Raw genomic sequence first — 20611 nt, 5'->3', positions numbered from 1 at the left:
CAAATGAGCATTATCAATAGTTTGCTATATGCCAAGCAAGGTGTGAAATGTGTGATAAACTTATTTCATTTAATCTTCAAAACAACTTTCTGAGATAGATATTGTTGTTATCCTGGTTTACAGAAGCTGCACAAAAGTATATCGTTTTGTTAAAGTTATTCAGTTCTGCAAAAATTAGAACCTCATTTAGTCTTACCACTCTGATAAGCCAGTTCGCATCTGGGAATAAACCAAAATTCTTGTCTTTGCCTCAACTCTCTAGAAAAGACAAAGGAGTAACATTTGTCTTATGACTAATACTTCTCTTGTTTAATTTTTCTAATCAGATGTCTAGGATATTTCAACGTTCTTCTGGAGGAGGTCGGTTTATCAAATCTCATGTTATCAGACTGAGGTATGTATACTTAGTCTGCAACTTCAAGCCAGTATCCTCAAGAAGCACTTGATCAACATGACTGTCCAGCTCCCTCGGGCAAATCTTTACAGGAACACAGAGATTTCATAAACCCTGAGGAGTCCAGCTTGTAGTGCATAGACATTGCCCAATCAGAATAGGAAAATGAAAAGTGTTCTATGTCTGGAGGTGATGTCAGTTATTAGACACTGGAAGGGGAAGGATGGCACTGGCACTGATAAGACACCTGCTTCTCCTGCTCAGGGTTAAGTAGAATTTAGATGAGCTCTTTTTTATTATTGTCATTCTAACAATCTATTCAACAATCAGACTATGACTCTGTCTGCAATAAAGTTTTTTTTGAATGCCATTGTATTTTTGTTATTATTTCTAATACCTTTCCATTTTTATGTTTGCATGAGAGGCAGTATGCATAAATTAACCATACATTTGTTATGAGTCAAAAATAAATCATTGGAACCCACCTTGAATAGACTTTTTATATGATGTCCAAAAGGCTTAGCATTTACTGGAATAATGTATCTTGTTTTCTACCTATTTTGATGAAAAATTTTAAACTTTTTCTGAGGCTATCAATCAAAATACAAATATTTTTTAAAAATGGAGTCTGCTTCATTTCTTAATGGTAGAGTATAAATACTTGTGGTGAAGGAGACCCTGCCTTTTCTTCTCCTCTCTTCCACTTTTTGCTCCTTTCTTACATTGCTTTCTCCCTCCTTCCTTCCTCCTTTGATTCTTTATATGTTTCAAGGTTAAATTCATTCTCAGAAGGTAACTAGAGGTCTTCTAGACCTATATATTATGGTATAAATGTATATTTTTGAAACTCTTATCAAAAGATTTCCCTTAATAAGTGCTTTCTCTTATTATCCACTTACAAACCATACTTTAACTATCAAGTTCCAAATTATAAAGGACTTAACACAATAAAGGTTTGCTTCATTTCCATGACATAGTCCAAAGAGTCAGAAGTGGCAGCAGGGGACGTGGATACTAAGAGGGACTGTAGAATGGAATTGCCTACTGGATTGTCAGTGTCTGGTTGGCAAATACAGGAAGAGTGAAAGCAGGGAGGGTGGTATGGGAGGTTTTAAGGGGCCAGGCTGGACGTGGGCTACATCATTTCTGCCCACATTTCATTGTCCAGAGTTCACTAGAGTTTCAATAATGTGCAAAGGAGGCTAGGAAGTGAAAGCTAGCCCTGTGCTCAGGAGGCAAAGGTAAATGTGTTTCGTGGACAAAAAGCATTGTCTTTGCCACATCACTGCTGAAAAATGGTGTTGGTTACCATGGCTTAGAATTGTCTTGAAAAGCAAATTGTTTACGTGCATATAAAGCATGATTTCATAAACATCTTTTCCTCTCACAACCCCCTGCAGACTATGACCTAATTAAGGAGAAAGAACAATTTTTTTGAGCTATGTATCTTAGCCAGTATTTCTAGAGATAATTTACATATCTGATATACACTTATTTCATCCATTTTTAAAAATTTAGTGGGAATCTTAATAGGTAAAAGTAGTTAACAATTAGAGAGATGGCTTTATTGTTATTATCTCTGTTTATATGCTTTTTTGCTCTTTAGTCCAGATGAACAAGGTATGAACATCCTTATGGTGCTTATGTTTCAATACCCATCTACTGACAGTGCTGAGCAAATCAAGAAAAGAATTGAAAGGATTTTATACCAAAGTCTGAAGACAAAACAGTTGCCTCTGACTATAAACAAATCATCATTCACGCTCACATGTAAGTCCTTTTACCATCTTTGGGATTCCTTTGCAATCCTCTTTAGTTTTGATAAGAACTTAGGTCAATGTCTTCTCCCATTTTAAGATTTCACTACTGATATATCAATGTAAAACTAAAATAAAAATTCACTGTAAGGAAAAGTTTAATTTTGGAATTTATTTTCATATTTGATTAAGGCCTTTGCTAAGGCTTCTAAATTTTTTCCCATGCATCACGTTGGATCTTTGCAAAAGCATGAGAGGGTAGGTATTATTTTCAGCATTTTAAGGAATCTGAGACTCAAGGAAGATATAAGACAGGGGACTAGCAAGCCTTGGGGGCCAAAACCAAAGCACAGGTGTTCTGACTCCCAGAGATCTTTACAGGTCAGTTCTGGGCATGAGCATCTATAGTATCAAGGAAACCGACATCTTTACGAAGGTTTACCGCCTTTGGAAGAATCATTGGCATGATCTGTGAGGAGGTTCTTTGGATCATTTCTAACTTTAAACAATGTTTTCTTCATTTCCTCCTTTATTCCTTACAAAATAAAATCAAAAAAGTTATTTTGTTTTCCCCCCAAAGGAGAAGAAAATGAAGTCAAAATGTTAAGAAATTAAAACTACCTCACAGCAAGCTGGAATCCAAACTGAGATGCATAATCATGTGATTCAAATTATAAGTTTCAAGGTTGGGTACTGTGGCTTTTGAGTTCCTTATCCCTCCCTCCCAAACCCTAGCATCCATCTCACAAGCACTAGGTGCCCCAGTTCTGTACATTGCTCTGAGTGAATACTCCAAGGAGTAGCGATTCCTGACTTGTTACAAAAAAACAAACATTGCCCTTTGCAGCAGAAAGTCTGTTCCCCTTGAAGTATCCATAAATTTAAGAAAAAGATTATTTTAAGGTTAATGTCCCTGTTGTTAGAATTCAACAAACCGCCCTAAAATGCATTTTGAGATAGAATCCTCACACATATTAATGAAAACTTTCATGAATTAGAAATGATGAAGACTGTACTATCTACCTTAAGTATAAATCAGCTATATTCCAAAGTAAAAGATGATATTTTTCAACATTCTATAAAGGGCAATCTCAAATTAAATTTCAATTCCTGATAATATAATTGCTCCTAATGCATGATCATATATGCTAAAATAAAATATCCATCATAAAAACATGTTAAAAGGATTTTTTATAATAAAAATAATTTTTATATTTTAAAAAATAATTTTTCAGACTTCTTGGTCATGCACACTGACTTTTTACTATATGGACTGTCGCTTTAACATCAAATAATTATATTCTACAACCATATTCCATAACCAAAATTCTGCTACAAACATTTTCTCCTGCCACAAATATATCTCTTTTCAAATAAGTAAAGAGAAGTGAAATGTCCAGGAAACCTCTAGCAGTGTTTGGGGCTCAGATTCCTTCTCTTGAGGAAGTCAGTATTCCTGAGGAAATCATTATATACTTCTCTATTTTCTTTGACAAATAAACCAAACAAAACAAACAGCAAACCAAAACAAACCAACACAAAACCAAAAATACAATGAAACTGAACTTAAAAGAACATAAAGAGAAGTCTGAAGGGGAAAAGATGTCACAGAAGGGAAGCATAAAAGTGGCACGGCTGGGGTGCGGATCCCTGGACAGGCTGTATATCAGAGCTTCATGCCTCTAGTGCGCGCTGTCTGAGCAGCAACCTTCTACAATATTCACCAAGAGCAAGACTCCCCAGTGGGAATTTCTATTGTTTATAGACCAGGGACGGAAATGGGGCTGTGAGGAGTCTGTGATGCCCTTGGCTCCCTGGAGCTGCCCTTTTACACTGGCCACCAGGCATGTGCCTGACACGCATGGTCTGGCGCACCTAATACAGAGAGCACCAGCTGTATGGGAAACGGAGGTTGCACCCTGCAGTTATGCTAGAGCTCCCAAAGAAGGCAATCGGGGATAGTCATCCTTACCATTCTTTCCCAGTTTCTTTTTCAGATTTCACAGCAAAAATCAGAAAATAACAAAATGCTATCTTTTCATTTCAAAGTAAAATTATACATTTTGGACCAAATAAAATCCGAGCTATGTATAATTACGTGACTGAAAAATCTCACGCCCTCTTGAAATATGGATGCTTTGGATAATAAGCATTTCTTATAGTGATAACTTGAACAAAATCACATGAAAACAGGAACACATTCTTTGACCAACTAATTCAATTTTTGTTTATTCCAGCTATTGATAGCAAAAAGATGAGGAATCTTCTCAACAGCCGTAAGTTCCAAAATGCACCACTGTCTATTTCATAACAAGGAAAATGAATAAAAGCCACAGAGAAGTTAGAAGTAGAATTCATCAATCCTTTCTTGCTCATCTTATGTTTTTGTAAACCACCTAATGTTTAATTAGTCATTATTATTTTTTTAATGTTTATTTATTTTTGAGAGACAGAGAGAGAGATGGAGAATGAATGGGGGAGGGGCAGAGAGAGAGGGAGACACAGAATCCAAAGCAGGCTCTAGGCTCTGAGCTGTCAGCACAGAGTCCGATGTGGGGCTTGAACTCACCAGACTGTGAGATCACGACCTGAGCCGAAGTTGGACGTTTAAGTGACTGAGCCACCCAGGAGCCCCTTTGCTGAACATTTATAACATTTAAAACATTTACATTTATACATTTACACCAAATGCAATTTCAAGTTTTATGACTTGCAGGATGTAGTAAAAGAAAATTATATAGTATTCTTGATATTACACTTTCTGTATATTATATATTTCTAACATTGTATTTTGAGCATTTTTTAAAGTTTTATTTATTTATTTTGAGAGAGAGGAAGTGTGCATGCAAGTGGAAGAGGGGCAGAGAGAGAAAGAGGGTGAGAGAATCCCAAGCAGACTCCACGTTATCAGGGCAGACCCCAACGCAGGAATCTAACCCACAAACCAAGAGATCATGACCTAGATCGAGTCAGACACAACCTATGAGCCACCCAGATGCCACCTAACATTGTATTTTAATATTCTCTTCAATTATTTCTCTTTTAATATTCTCTCAAATTCAAGAGAATGTTTTTAAAGTGGTAACCGGTTAGGCTTTATCTTGTTAAATTTCTCAGTTTTCTTGCATTTTTGTTAAAATATCTGTCAGGTACATTTTCGGCCTTCTCTTAATTTCCATTATTTCAATTTCAAATAGGATTAATGGGTTATATACTTTCCCCTATAAATTCTATACACATTATTCCATTTTCTTCTAATGTTTTGTTGTAGAGGAGAAGTCTAAGGCTGTTGCATTTTTTATTTTTACATAGGGTAACTTTTTTGCTCTGAGATGAATGTAGGAAACCTTTATTCTACACTTTTTGCCAAGAGAGTTAGATAAATTATATTTTGCACTGAATTTTGACTAGGACGTTATGAATGTTTTCAATCTGTACACTATTTTTTTTTTCTTGTTCTGGAAAAATGTTGTTTCATTATACATTTGATGATTGATTTCCATTCTGATTTTTTTTTTCTCCCTCAGGAACACCAATGATTTATCTGAATTCCATTTTCTGCTCTCCATATCCATCATTAGTTACAGTTCAGGCCACTCTCCTCTTCATTCTGAACTCTTACCAATTCTGTACCCCCCCAGACCACTTATCTCAGTTGTCCGCAGTTACGTTTTCTCTCTCTTCCATGTGGACTTCGTATCCTCTATGTATCCCCGTGATTTCTAGAATTTTATTTGATTACCGACAGCTCTTTTGTTATGTGTACTCTTCTCACAGCATATTTTCCCTCTCATGTTTGGCTGTTTTGTTACATTAAGATCATGTTTTCTTCAACAGTTTGGCTGATAACAAACACATTTCCTAAAATTTTTTGTGGAAAATAACTCATAAATATGTGTGTCTTCTGAGTTTACATATCATCTGGTTTGGGGGTCTCTAATCATGCTATACAGTAAGATTCAGGCTTAAGGTTTGATCTTACAAGCAGAATTTGTGAAAAGTACATCAATCTTCCCCTTTGCACCAACAAATGTAGCATTCACTGATGCGTGCTCTTCTTTCACTGCCTAAATGCTTCTTATGAGTCATCTTAGCCTATCCTTGGTGCTGTAACTAAATATTATAGACTGAGTAGTTTATAAACAGCAGAAATTTATTGGTCACAATTCTGGAGGCTGGAAGTGTGAGATCAGGGTGCCAGAGAGGTCCAGTGGGTGCTCTCTTCCAACTCACAGGTTTAAAGTATCATCATGTCATGAGCAGAGGGGCTAGAGATCTCTCTGGAGACTCTCACAAAGCACTAATCCCATTCATAGGCTCCACCTTCATGACTTAAGCACCTTCTAAAGACCGCACCTAGTAATACTATCACCTCTAAGGGTTAGGATTTTGACATTAATTTGAGGGGTTCACATTCAGACCACTGAATGAGGTAACTATATTTTCATGGAACTTCTCATCTTTCCTGTATCTCTCCATAGGACGGTGTGCCAGGAAATGTGGCTTCTGCATACATGCATAGGAAGAAAAGAGTTTATGAGTCACAGGGGGATGGTTTAAACTATAGTTCCTGTCTGGCTGGGAAAAAGTTCAGTGCAGCTTAATTTCCTGTGTTGGAGAGTCCCACAGCAGGGAGATGATGGCTTTGTCATGTTACCAGGATTCTCCACGTGGTTCTGGTTCACAAGCTAGAGCTGGGGCGGTCCAAGAAGTTGCTTTCAAACCCCACTGGCTATTGCCATTTCTAACATATTCTGCAATATGAGGATGACACTTAGCAGAGAGAGAGTTGTGAAAATTAGAGAAATATATGTAACACTACATAAAGGGCCTGGCTCACAACTGGTAGATAGTACTTATGTTAGCATTACTTCCCTGCATAATTTAAGAGGAAATTGGGACAGAAGGTATCTATTAGGCATTACCAATATATTAGCCTAGAAATCCCATCTATTTAATTTTATAGTCACCTTCAACTGGAGCTATTTAACTCTGAGAGAATTATGATGAATCTATAAATATGATTTCAGGCATCTATTTTTAACCTGTTTCTGAAAAAAATTCCTTTTTGCAAAAAACTAGTATTTTTAATAAGAATATAAATAATTAAAAAGTACATTAATAGGGGCAGCTGGCTGGCTCAGTTGGTAAAACATGTGACTCTTGATCTTGGAGTCATGAGTTTGACTTTTATACCAACTTAGGTATAAAGCTTATTAAAATTAAAAAAGAAAGATATATTAATAAAGTATATCAATATGCTTTCCAGTATTATTTAAGGTGGATTTAAACTATAACAAATTGAGTGTTTGTTGTCAGGGAATCTGATTTTTAAAAAATTTTTTCAATGTTTATTTTTGAGAGAGAGACAGAGAGAGAGAGAAGCGAGCACGAGTGAGAGAGAGGCAGAGAGAGAGGGAGACAGAGAATCTGATGCAGGCTCCAGGTTCTGAGGTGTCAGCACAGAGCCTGATGCAGGGCTCAAATTCATGAACCATGAGATCATGACCTGAGTCAAAGTCAGATGCACTCAACCCACTGAGCCACTCAGGTGCCCCTGAATTTGTTTTTAAAAAACTAATCTTTTAAATTTTAGAAAACCAAAAAAGGCATTATTGTTCAAGACTGTTTAAATTCAGGGCTTGCAAAGACAATCTATAAATGCATGTCAAGGGAGAATCATGACCTGCATTCAGTACTGGGCTTTCTCTCAGGAGCAAGAACACAAGCTTTGATGTAGATCCTCCTAATTTTATGTCTAACTCTATCACTTACCAGCTGGGCAAACCCTAGCAATTTAGGTTCTCTCTCCAAGACTCAAGTTTCCTCATCTGAAAAGTGGGTTGCTATAAATAAATCTAAACCACGTAACAGAGCGTCTATATATTTTTGATGCTCAATAAATTTTTTATCTACATCTCTATGTATCCATCCATATATACTTAATATAAGAGACAGAAGTTAATTCCTAGACTTAACTTAATTCCTTGACGTATTAGTAACTATTTCTTCAGGAAACCTCAATAGGATCAGAAAGACTCCTATAGATTAATCTCAGACACTGAGTACTACAAAAGGGTCAAAGAACAGTAGGCACATGTACCCAATGTTTATAGCAGCACTATCGACAATAGCCAAAGTATGGAAAGAACCCAAATGTTCATCAACGGATGAATGGATAAAGAAGATGTAGTATATGGACTATGTAATATGGAATATTACCAGGTGATCAAAAAGAATGAAACCTTGCCATTTGTAACAATGTGGATTGAGCTAGACTGTATTATGCTAAGTGAAATAAGTCAGTGAGAGAAAGACAAATCTCATATGATTTTGCTCATATGTCGAATTTAAGATATAAAGCAGATGAACATAAGGGGAGGGAAGCAAAAATAAGATAAAAACAGGGAGACAAACCATAAGAGATTCCTAAATACAGATAACAAACTGAGGGTTGCTGGAAGGGGTATGGGCTAAATGGGCAAAGAGCATTGAGGAGGACACTTACTGGAATGAGCCCTGGGTGTTGCATGTAAGCGATGAATCACTAAATTCTGTTCCTGAAACCATTATTACACCATATGTTAACTAACTTAGATTTAAATTAAAAAAACAAAGAAACAAAAGAAGAGCAGGCACAATAACCTGCCGAAGAATCTGCAACCAGTGCAAATCAGGATATGATTTTTTTTTTCTCTTCCTTTTCATGAAAACAAGTTAACATAAATTTCTGTGACAGGCTGCGGAATACGGATGACATCTTCAAACATGCCTTTACCAGCGTCCTCTTCTACTGAAAGGATTGTCCAAGGGAGGGAAACAGCCATGGAAGGGGAGTGGCCATGGCAGGCCAGCCTCCAGCTCATAGGTTCGGGCCACCAGTGCGGAGCCAGCCTCATCAGTAACACATGGCTGCTGACAGCAGCTCACTGCTTCCGCAAGTAGGTTCAGCTGTTGTGAGTCTGTTCCCAGTGCAATTTCGTGTAATTGCATAATGCATTATACTGTCGTGAAGGAAAATGCAGTGTACTTTGAAGACAATATCGTAATTATCCAAATCGCTTTTAAATTTTTATAAGTGTATTTTTTTATAGAAATAACGTAATTTAAAAAACTGTGTTTAAGACAAATCTTCATACCTTTATGTTCATGAAAAATTATCCCAACCTTTGTGAACCAGTGTGGATGGGGAAAAAGTTCTTGACAACATGTCAGGAGCCCCAGGCCATCTCTCTCTGACACTAACCAGCTGGATATATCACATACCTGGGCAAGCCATTTAACTTCCGAGTTTCAGTGTCCTTATCCATAAGGCATGGATTGAACTGGGCCTTTTAAATGAGGTCTCCTTTCTGGCAGACAGTGCATGGAGTAATAGGGTATTCCTTAATTTTTTTTTAATGTTTGTTTATTTGAGAGAGAGAGAATCTCAAGCAGGCTCCATGCTGACAGCATGGAGTCTGATGTGGGCCTTGAACTCACAAACCTTGGGATGATGATCTGAGCCAAAATCAAGAATCAATCACTTAACCAACTGAGCCACTCAGGTCTCCAGGGATAGGATGTCTTTATTTGATCTACTCAGTTAGTTTATGAGTTCCTTAAGGACCGACATCACATACGTCTTCTTATCTCCCAGAATTCTAGTTTTCAAAAGAAGGCTTCAGCCCTAAGATTTCTGTATCAAATTAAACTTTCCTTTAAAGTATAAATAAGTAAAATAGCCTTCCTCATCTCCGGCCTCACCATGTCCCTCCTCCTCTCCCTCCCTACTCCTATACCCACCAGGCCTGCTCATCCCTGAGGCAGCACAGAGTACTTTGAAATCACTGATCTTTCTGGTTTTTCACTAAGAAGTTTATGATTCACCAACACAGTAATCCTGCATGAACGAGGAAATCCCCTTTATGAATTCTCCTCTGTGTGATTTCCTTCTACATAAATTTCCTTTACATAGAGAATTTCAAGTTTCTATATACAGTATTTCTAGTCATTCCTTACAGGATAATTAGAAAAAGAGGGAACTGGGCTTTGGGGATGAATAGGGAGTAAAGAGATAATAGAACTAGATTGAATTTGCTTGTCATGTAAGCTTGTGGGAGAGAAAAACTTCTGCGTGAAGAGAGAGCCTGAAAGAGGGACTGAGCAGGCCAGATCAAAGGGTGGCAGGGGTGTGTGTGTAGGGGGAGGGATTGGGGGTCAGGAGAGAACCTTTAACAGCCTGACATTAGGTAAATCTGCTTAGCCCTTGAATATCGGGGCTGTGTGTGGGTGGAAGGCGGAAAAACAAACCTGTGTACACATGAGGGTTTGTGAAGCAGGCCAGATCATACTTTGTCCCAAAGATCACGGTAAGACCCAGAAACAAGAGCCAACAAGTGAGTCATAAAGTCAGAATAGATGGAGTATCTGATACACAGGGAAAATGCCTCCTAGTGTCCATATTACCCAAAACAAATCAAAATGAATTTCTGCACATTTAATTGAAATTATAGAAGAAAGGGAATCTGAAGAGTTCGTAATGAACAATGAATTAAAAGATTGGCAATTAATTACAAAATACCCATTAGTATTATTAATCCAAACAAAGCATGGAAATTTCAAAATATCTTTAGGGGCTTTTGTACTTTCATTTGTCTCATTAATATTTTAATCTCTCTGCCATGAGGCCAGAAACTGCAAATTCTCTCACCAGAGAGATTTTTCAGGAGCATAATCCCAACAGGTGGGGGAAATGCAGTCTCCATCTCTTTTAGACGACACAGGTAAGCATCACAAACCTTACCCTGTGATTTTTTGCAGAAATAAAGACCCAAGTCAATGGATTGTTACTTTTGGTACAACTATTACCCCACCTGCAGTGCAACGAAGCCTGGGGAAAATTATCCTTCATGAAAATTACCACAGAGAAACAAATGAAAATGACATTGCTTTGGCTCAGCTTACCACCCGAGTTGAGTTTTCAAATATAGTCCAGAGAGTTTGCCTCCCAGATTCATCTATAAAGCTGCCACCTAAAACAAGTGTGTTTGTCACAGGTTTTGGATCCATTGTAGATGATGGTGAGTGATTCAACCTAATACACACATTCATTTTGAGCTCTAACAAACTGTCTAGGGAATCTCTCTTTAGACTTTTCATAAAAATAATGTTGATGCTTCCAATGTGTACAGGCCAGAGCAGAACAGGAATCTGTAGGTTAAAAAGCAGAAGGAATCAGGTCCCTCTCCTTAAATTCACAATTAATTGGAGCAATGATGAAAAAGGGGTGAGGCTAATTGCGAAGAGTATATCCGACTATTTTAGGTGCTACAAGGGACAAAATACTATGGGACTATAAGGGAGTAAATGATTCTGAATTGTATATTTCCCAATGTGGAAACTCCTAGTTAGCATATACTTCAGATCACAATCTTACTGATAACATTTTTCTTTTCTCTTTTCTTTTCTTTTTTTTCTTCCTTCCTTCCTTCCTTCCTTCCTTCCTTTCTTTCTTTCTTTCTTCTTTCTTTCTTTCTTTCTTTCTTTCTTTCTTTCTTTCTTGTCTAAGTACTTCCTCATTTAATGGGGATTTATGATGACCATAAACATAAAAGTGTTTTGTGAATGTTTTGAGAATTTTTCACTTTGATTACTAAATTTAACATACATTTCTTTTCATCTATCTCACCTCCTGGTTGGCTCAAAAAGATGAGTTCTAAAATTTTATAAATCAAAGACCAGAATTTAAGATTTCTAGCTACCAGTTCATTCCACTCTAAAAAGAGAGATTAAATGAATGTTTTAAAATGGGAAATTTTAAACTCCTGATTTTAGCTCAGGTCATGGTCTCCTGGTTCCTGGGTTTGAGCCCTGTGTCTGGTTCTGTGCTGAGAGCACAGAGCCTGCTAGGATTCTCTCTCTCTCCTTCCCTCCTCACACACACACACTCTCTTTCTCTCAAAATAAACTTAAAAAACAGAATAAAATGGGAAATAAATGTTTAGGTTTCTGTCAAAGATAGCCTGAAAAAAAGTAAGAGACAAAAGCTAATATATATTAAAAATTTTTTAATGTTTATTTATTTTTGAGAGAGACAGAGACAGAGAGCAAAGGAGGAGCAGAGAGGGGGAAACACCGAGTCCCAAGCAGGCTCCAGGCTCTGAGCTGTCAGCACAGCACCTGACGCAGGCGTTCAAACCCATGAACTGTGAGATCATGACCTAAGCCAAAGTCAGACACTTAACCAGCTAAGCCACACAGGCGATCCTCCTAATATATATTTAAATCTGGCTTTTATTTTCTTGATAGAAATTGATTATATAAGAAATTTCCAAATGCCCCATGTATCTCCAACACGACTTTGTGGGATGTTATGTCTCCTTTTGTGTTCTCTTCCCTTATCACTAGTGTAAGTCTATTCACTAGCAGCTTCAATCTGGAGGCATATGCTCTTTACCTTCTTTTCCTAAACTCCAGTCTTGCCCTGTACTGGCATCACATTGATGGCATATTGTGGGCATTGGGTCTGTTTCCCACGCTTTAAGCCACCTCTAAATAATACACTATAGCACAGAGTAGGGAACATAGCTCTGTGCAGCTCATGTACTGGTTTTTACATGAATATCTTTCAGAAAATCAATATGCTTCCCCGAAGTACATTAGTTGGTCAAGATGAGTGTGATGAACCCTCTCCTCATGAAAAAAAAAAAAGTGTATACACACACTATTACATGTAGGTGTAAGGATTTCTAATGGTTTGAAGACTCACAGAGATGGTATAATATTGGGGTATGCCTATGTATGGTTCCTTGAATTTAGACATTTGTGATACAGAACATAAATTAGACAATAATTAATGTTAATAAAATAATCTTTTTTGTGCTTTTGTTCCTAGGAATATACAACACATATATATTCCATGTCTTAGACATAGTTATATTCAAAGAACATATTTTTTGCTTGTGTGTATGTGTTTGTATAATAGGACCCACGCAAAACAAACTTCGGCAAGCCAGGGTGGAAACCATAAGCACGGATGTGTGTAACAGAAAGGATGTATATGATGGCCTGATAACTTCAGGAATGTTATGTGCTGGATTCATGGAAGGAAAAGTAGATGCATGTAAGGTAAGACCAAAGTCAAGTTCAAAACTTTGAAAAATAAATTTCCATTAGCTATTTCTAAATTTGGCATACATTTCCCCTAGGAGAAAAAAGAAGTCATCTATTTGACCAAGAATTCAGTTTATTTAATAATTATAATTTAAAAAGTTCTTATATTAAGTGCTTACTGTATGTCAAGTCAAGTGCTTATTTCATTTAAAATAGTGAAATCAAAGAGGTACTATTATTACACCTATTTCACAAATTGGGAGATTAAAGTCTATTGCTCCCTATTTCTGGTTCAAACAATCACTCTTCTGTTCTATTGTTATTTTCTTAAACAAAATTGGAAACAAAAGACAGAGAAACCTCTCCTCTGAAGACCACCTTATTCATCTCTGGCATCATCTCTCATGTATCTTGGTTTCATTTCCTGACCTCCAAGTCTCTCTGTCCCTCTCACAATTTAATGACATTGACACCTGAAAGGGGCTTCCTGTCCATCCGAGGCCTGCATTATAAACACAGACCCATTTTAAATGCTAGATTTTTAGTTCCTAGGCCTCCTACTCCCATCCACCTCCACTTCTCAGCCACATTTCTAGGGTCACATCTTGAGCCTTGTTTCATCTCTAAAAACACTAATTCCCCAAATCTTCCTATATAACGTCCTGCCTACATTTCAATCTATTCCTGCTCCCTTGGCCATTCCCTCTATGCTATACCCCTGTCTGCCTGTCCTCACTCCCCAACTTACACAGCCTACACAAATGTACATTGTGTTCTTTGTTTTATCTTTCCCTTTACCTTCTATCGCCATCCAATAGACAATTTATTTTATTTAGATGGGTTATTGTCTGTCTCTCCCACTAAATGAGAATATAAACTTCATGAAGGCACAGATTTTTGGGGGTCTATTTGATTTACTACTGTATTACCAACATCTGAATCAGTGCCTGGCACAGATATTTGTTGGCCTAATAAAATATCACTTCAACTTCATTAAGACCTGTCTCTTCTCTGCTTTATCACATTCCATTTATCCTTTCTTCCATTGTCCACTTGTCCAACTTAGATTTCACTATTAATCATTTTATGAACACTTTTGCTAATATCCCAAGTTCTCTCATTGATCTGTCTTTTCAGTGTTTCTGTCTGACCAAGTCCCAAAACTGGAAGAACTCAACTACCTACTCTCTCTCTCTCTCTCTCTCTCTCTCTGCTGCATCAAGGAAATCAAATGCTCCTGGAAAAAATACAACAGAACACAATGGTTCCACTATAGGTTTCAGATAACAAAAGTGATAATCTTACTATTTTTCTTTCTTTTTTTTTTTCCAAATCTACCTTTCTCTGAACTTACTCAACATTTTCCACTTTCTAAAACTTCTGGGTTTTATTTTCTAACTTTTTATTTTCAACTGATGACTTTGCTTCCCAGTTTTCAAAGAAAAATAGAAATCATAAGTGGAGAATTTCCTCATCTTCCAACACCATGAACGCAGACCTGCCTTCACCTAAACCCACAGTTAATATAGTTAACATTTCTCTTGTATCTAGATTCTTCTCTACTCCTATCTCTCAAGTTAGGTGGAAAAAAACCTCCAACTTTTTCTTGACCCATAATGCCTCCAGCTAGCACCACGCCTTATCTCTTTACCATGAAATATTTGGGAAAATGTCTATATCCATTGTCTCAGTTTTCTCACCTCTCACTACCTCTTCAAACCATTTCAATACGGTTTCTGCCCTTTCACTTCAAATTGCTCTTCCTGAGGTTTCCACTAACCCACCTCCAATAAGAGTATTTTTGTCCTATTCCTTTTTTTTCCCGCACCTCTTAGCACCATTCAATTATGGTTACCACTCCCTCTTTCATGTCTTCTTTGGCTTGTAATGATTTTCATTTTATATCTCTGCTTCTTCTCTGTTTCCTTTTCAGGTTCATTCTCTTAATCTCAGCCATTAAATTTTGATCTATTCTCTGCCTGCTCCTCTTTTTCCTCTATACTTTCTCCCTAGAGGATCTGATTTTCCTCTTTAGCTTCAAATATCATCCTTTGACAGATGATTCATTAATTTATATGTTAGCCCCAAGCTCCCCTTTGATCTTCGGACTTATGTATTCAACTCCTACTTGACAACTCCCCCTGGATATTTCAAAGATATCTCAAATTCAAAATGTTGCACCTGACTTTGTTCTTTTCCCCTCCCCTGATTCTCTTCCTTTATTTTGTCTCTGTGAATGGCATCTGTTGTCATTCTGTTAAGCCAGAAAACTAGAAGGCATTCTAGCTTTCTTTCCTTACCCCATACCCAACAGATTACCTAATTCCATGGATTTTACCTCCCTTTCCCCACTTTTTCCTCACACTACCCTATCTAAAGGAATTAGTCATCTAGCTGATTTCCTTATATTCATCCATATGCTCTTTTAGTCCATTTGTCAAATGACAGCCAGGAAGATTTCTAACGAGATGCTAACCTGATCTTGTCAACCTCCTTCTTAAAACACTTCAGTGGCTTACCTGCAGTCTTAAGATAGAAAACGTAACTTCTAACTTCTAAGCAAGACCCTCAGCGTTTGTCCAGGACTAGTTTCCCTGACCTTTGCAGCCTCATCACAGTCACTTGCCCCTTTGCTGTCTTCTCTTCAGTCCTCCTTTTTATCCCCCCTCCCCTACCCCGGGCTCCTGCGTGTGCCAGGCTTCTTCATGTCACAGAGCACTTGCAGTACTGTTCCCTTTGCCTAAAACATGTTATATTCCCACCTTCCTTTTCATGGTCAGCTCAATTACATCTCATCATGGAAAACTTTCCTGATCTCCATGACCAGTCAAACTCCCCTATGTATGTTTCCATAGCACTTATCATAGTTGTCACTTTGCATTGATTTGTGAGCTTGTTTAATAGTGTCTTTTTAAACATCTATTTACTTTTGAGAGACAGAGCATGAGTGGGGGAGGGGCAGAGAACGAGGGAGACACAGAATCTGAAGCAGACTCCAGGCTCTGAGCCCAGGACACATAGTTGGAGCTGAATAAGTAGTTGATAAAAGAATGAATGATTGAGGTAGAAGAAGCACAGAAAGATTACATATTTTAGCCTAAGTCACATAGGCAGTAATTAATAGAGTTAGTCCTGAAATGTGGGCAGTTTAAATAGCAAGACCACACTTTTAACCTGTGCATGTGTATCTGTTTATGTACTTAACTGTCCTTATTCCAAAACAGATTTAGTGGTGTGTATATAAAATTCAGCAAGAATAATTAGAATTAGGTGCATGAAAACCAAGGAGACCAAGAATCAGTCTATAACATAGAGTCTAGCTAACAATATTCAGAGATCATCAAAACTTTCCACCTATGCCCATAAATACTAAATTCATATTTAATATTTTTTATATATACTTACTAACCCATACATAAAATGTTTAATGAAACTAGCAAAGGGGCACGGGGGTGGCTTAACTGGTTAAGCATTCGACTTTTGATTTTGGCTCAGGTCATGATCTCTTCGTTCATGATTTTGAGCCCTGCATTGGACTCCATGCTGACAGTATGGTGCCTGCTTGGGACTCTATCCCTCTCTCTCTGCCCCTCCCCAACTTGTGCCAGCTCTCTCTCTCTCTCTCTCTTAAAATAAACTTTAGAAAAAACTAGCAAAAAAAAAATCCAAGAATGCTAAACCAGAAATAATGTAACCATTTCATGTGAATGAGTATTAGCCTTTCTAGAAAACAATGCACTTTAAAGTTAAGGACAAAATTTTAACTCAAATTCAGAGGAATATTATATAATCTATCTTCAGTCTGGTTTCATGTTCTGTATGCCAGTTTCCTTTTTGTCTGTGGAATGACAGAAATGGCCTTGCTCCTGAGTTTATAATATTAATATTAAATAATTTTGTTTTTTCTCAAGGGCGATTCTGGTGGACCTCTGGTTTATGATAATCATGACATCTGGTACTTAGTTGGTATAGTAAGTTGGGGACAATCGTGTGCTCTTCCCAAAAAACCTGGTGTCTATACAAGAGTGACTCAGTATCGAGAATGGATTGCCTCAAAGACTGGTNTCTGCCCGGTGAGGACACGCCTGGAAGCCAGCCACGTGTGATGTGGAAGAGGCCTCACCAGACCCTGGTTGTGTGGCTCCCACTCTTGGGCTCCCAGCCTCTGGAACATCTCGTCCAGGGCGTAGCGCAAGACATATGAAGCTGAAATGCCTGCATATTGTATATTATTTATATTCATGCAGTTTGGATCAATGATTTTTCTGGATGGGAAGAAATCCTTTGATTCAGACTGATGTAATATCCTGGAGTGGTCTTTGCACACAAGTGACTGAACTCTTTCTCTACACTGAGGGAAGAAGACAGAGCAAATGGCAATAGCACCAATTCCTCACAAAGGAAACTGTTTGTGATACTTATTAGTAAGAGGAATATTTATAATGATTTCCCCCATTGGAAGACAAGGAACATCATTTTTCACAGGCTATGATGAGCTTCCAGGACTGCCAAAAACTTACTCAGATAATAACCAGGAGCACCTGTGACTCCCGTATCAAACAGCTGTCTTCCCTGAGAATTCAGAGCTTCAGCCGTGAAAGACTGACAGCTGGATATTAACTGGCTAGAATGGAGAAGCATGGAATCACAATAGAAGTTGAACTCTATCCTGGGTTTATAAATAATAATACAAAGCATTATCATTAACAAGAAGACCTGTGATTTAGAAGATATTTGGGTGTACCTGAACTTGCTGTTAATATTGTTACATACACAAGGACTAGCTTCAGGATAAAAGTGGTATTACAAAGAAGCATTGCTGATCTATTTGTTAACAGAATTTTGCCATCCATATATCAATTGAAGTTAGGCCAGAAAGAAGAAAAAGAAAAATCTTGGGAGCATTTTTCCATGTGTACAAGGAGGATGAAAAGAACTGATGGGATATAGGCTAGTTGAGTTGCTTTCAAATGATTAAGAGCAAGAAAAACACTCCTTAGATTTTTGGTGGAATGAGCTATCCAAATATTTATTTAGAAATATGTACATCAGCGTATGGTAACTGGTGCTTTTGTGAGTCTTCAGCTCTCTGTCAAGTCAGATATCTATCAGGTTGGGAGAACTGATTTGTGTAAGCACTTAGGACAGTGCCTCACATATATTAGGTACTATGTGGATATTTCCTATATGTGGAGGAAAGGAATTTCTCCATGACTTTTAAGATAAATTAACTTTTTCAAATGAGTGAATGGTTTTGGGTCTTAAATACAGCCTAGAGTCTAATGGCAGAGAGCACAGATTTTGGAACCAGGCTGCCCAGGCTTAAATGTTGGCTTTGCCACGTATGAACTGTGTGTCCTATTGCATGTTTCTTAACATCTCTATGCATTAGCACTTTCATCTCTACAATTAGAATAAAAATAGTACCTACCTCATATGGTTGTTATGAGGATTAAATGCATTAGTAAAAGGAAAACACTTGGAACAGTTTTTGCATACAGTAGTCTCTCATTATGAACTAGCTACTATTAATTATTATTAATGTGCTTTAAACTCAGTAAAACAGTATACTTTTTGAAAGCAGTCCCTGCTTTAAAATCATGTCATTGATTTCAGAAGGCTTAAATTACACTGTAAAATGGAAAAACCCAAGTGATCTATTTAGGACTATGTCTGCTTATAGACACAGTTGTAGGGAGTGTGGTCATCAGACACCAGGGTTGGGGCTACAGAGATGCAGCAGTATGCATCTTCAGGGCTCAGATGTACGGCCAAAAGTGCTAGATTTCTTGTCCTCATGTATCAGAGAAAAATCTAGCCTTTCTATTTCTTTAATGACAAAGTTTTGTTGATTTACATGTATGTATGTTGATCTGCAATATATGTAAACAAGATAAATATAACTTAAAAATTTTTCTAGTTATCATTCACATCTTAATATTAACATAAATAAACACAAAAGGGTCATCCATGGACACTCTCTGTTTAAAAGGAAAAGGTCACCAAATTTCTGAGTTAATAATGACTAATAAGTAAATATCAATAGAAGAAGCAGAATAAAGACTTAAATGTTTATACTTCCTTCTATGCAGAGAAACAGAAGCTTTCTGGAGAATATTTAGCATATTTAAGACAGATTTGATTGATGATAGACCTTTTTATATTAAAGCTAAACAGTCTTTCGTAGAAACAAGAAACAAATCTGTCTACAAAATCAATAAATTCCTACTGTATAGGTTCTTTAACAATGAATATATGCTTTTGTGTAACTATATTTACATTTCATAGGATTGATAGCTTTTTTCATTGAAGTGTCTGTGAAACCGTACACGAATTTAAATGATTCAATGCTCAGTTCAATTTAATTCAATGACATTTTAACACAAATGAGAGGCATAAATACAAAAGACCATAAGTAAATCTGAAAAATGGAAAAGGGGATTTTTAAAACAGGATTTATATGTCTTATTTTTAATTTGATACCTGACCTGTTGAGTGGTGTTATAGGAATCATGCAATATCTTTTACCTCATATTTTCCATCTACCAAAAGGGACATTAACTATCTACCTCATGGCATTGTTGTGAGGCTTTCCTGTTGAATAATAAGTTGAAAGGTCAAAGAATGTTTAAAGCCTGCTAAACAAATGCTAAAAGTGTGTTATTGTAAACTGTTATCAGTATAGATGATGATGCAAATACATTAAGATTGTTAAAAAGGGCTTTTTTAAATAGTGTTGACATTTTTATTGATCATTAGTATCATCTTGTGAATTTTGCAAAAATATTGTGGTTAAAAAAAACAAAAACAAACAAACCTGGGTTTTGCCTCCTGTGTTGTAAATGTTATAGTAATACTCACATCTTAAAACAAACAAACAAACAAACAAACAAACACTACTAAAATTTGCTTGACGTATTGCTTTAGAAGACAGGTCAAATCCTTTAAAGTGACAGTAAACAATACAGTATATAATCCCTGTGGAATCCTGATGGAATTTGGGGTGCCATGAGAATTAAAGGGTTAGTTTTTAATGGTAGAACAAGAGTGGACCAAAATTTTTGCGATGTTTAACCATCTCTCAATGAAATTCACAACTCAACAATAAGAGTAAAAGTATATCAATGGGAATCTACCCTTTTCAACTGAATAAATCTGTCACTTTGTTAATATGTTTGAGGGCAAGGGATGTATTTAAGGCATTCCTTCATGCACTCATGAAAATGAAACATAAACTTGTTACAAATGACTGGAACCCTTGTAGCCAGGCCAGTCTTTCTCCCCCTACTCTCATCTGACTTATGTGGGTGTCACTAGCCAGGAACATTACAGTTCTAGAAGTCACTGGGATTAGATTGCTGCCAAG

At 37.0% G+C, this 20611-nt stretch overlaps 1 protein-coding gene across 1 annotated transcript in view; it reads left to right on the top strand.

The window, feature by feature from the left end:
- The window catches only part of LOC144220450 (transmembrane protease serine 11F), a 69053-nt gene extending 51702 nt beyond the window's left edge, over window positions 1-17351 (top strand). The window contains exons 4-10 of the mRNA XM_077750676.1: window positions 327-394; window positions 2001-2164; window positions 4389-4427; window positions 8891-9092; window positions 10954-11213; window positions 13118-13260; window positions 17157-17351. Of these exons, the coding sequence (XP_077606802.1) occupies window positions 327-394; window positions 2001-2164; window positions 4389-4427; window positions 8891-9092; window positions 10954-11213; window positions 13118-13260; window positions 17157-17351 (1071 nt within the window). The remainder of the gene's footprint in view (window positions 1-326; window positions 395-2000; window positions 2165-4388; window positions 4428-8890; window positions 9093-10953; window positions 11214-13117; window positions 13261-17156) is intronic.
- Window positions 17352-20611: the final 3260 nt, after the last annotated feature.

Source organism: Crocuta crocuta, unplaced genomic scaffold (genome assembly GCF_008692635.1).
Source record: "Crocuta crocuta isolate KB4526 unplaced genomic scaffold, BGI_CrCroc_1.0 scaffold1, whole genome shotgun sequence".
NCBI lineage: Eukaryota > Metazoa > Chordata > Mammalia > Carnivora > Hyaenidae > Crocuta > Crocuta crocuta.
Note: the sequence above shows the minus strand (reverse complement) of the source record. Positions and strands in the feature narration are given on the sequence as shown.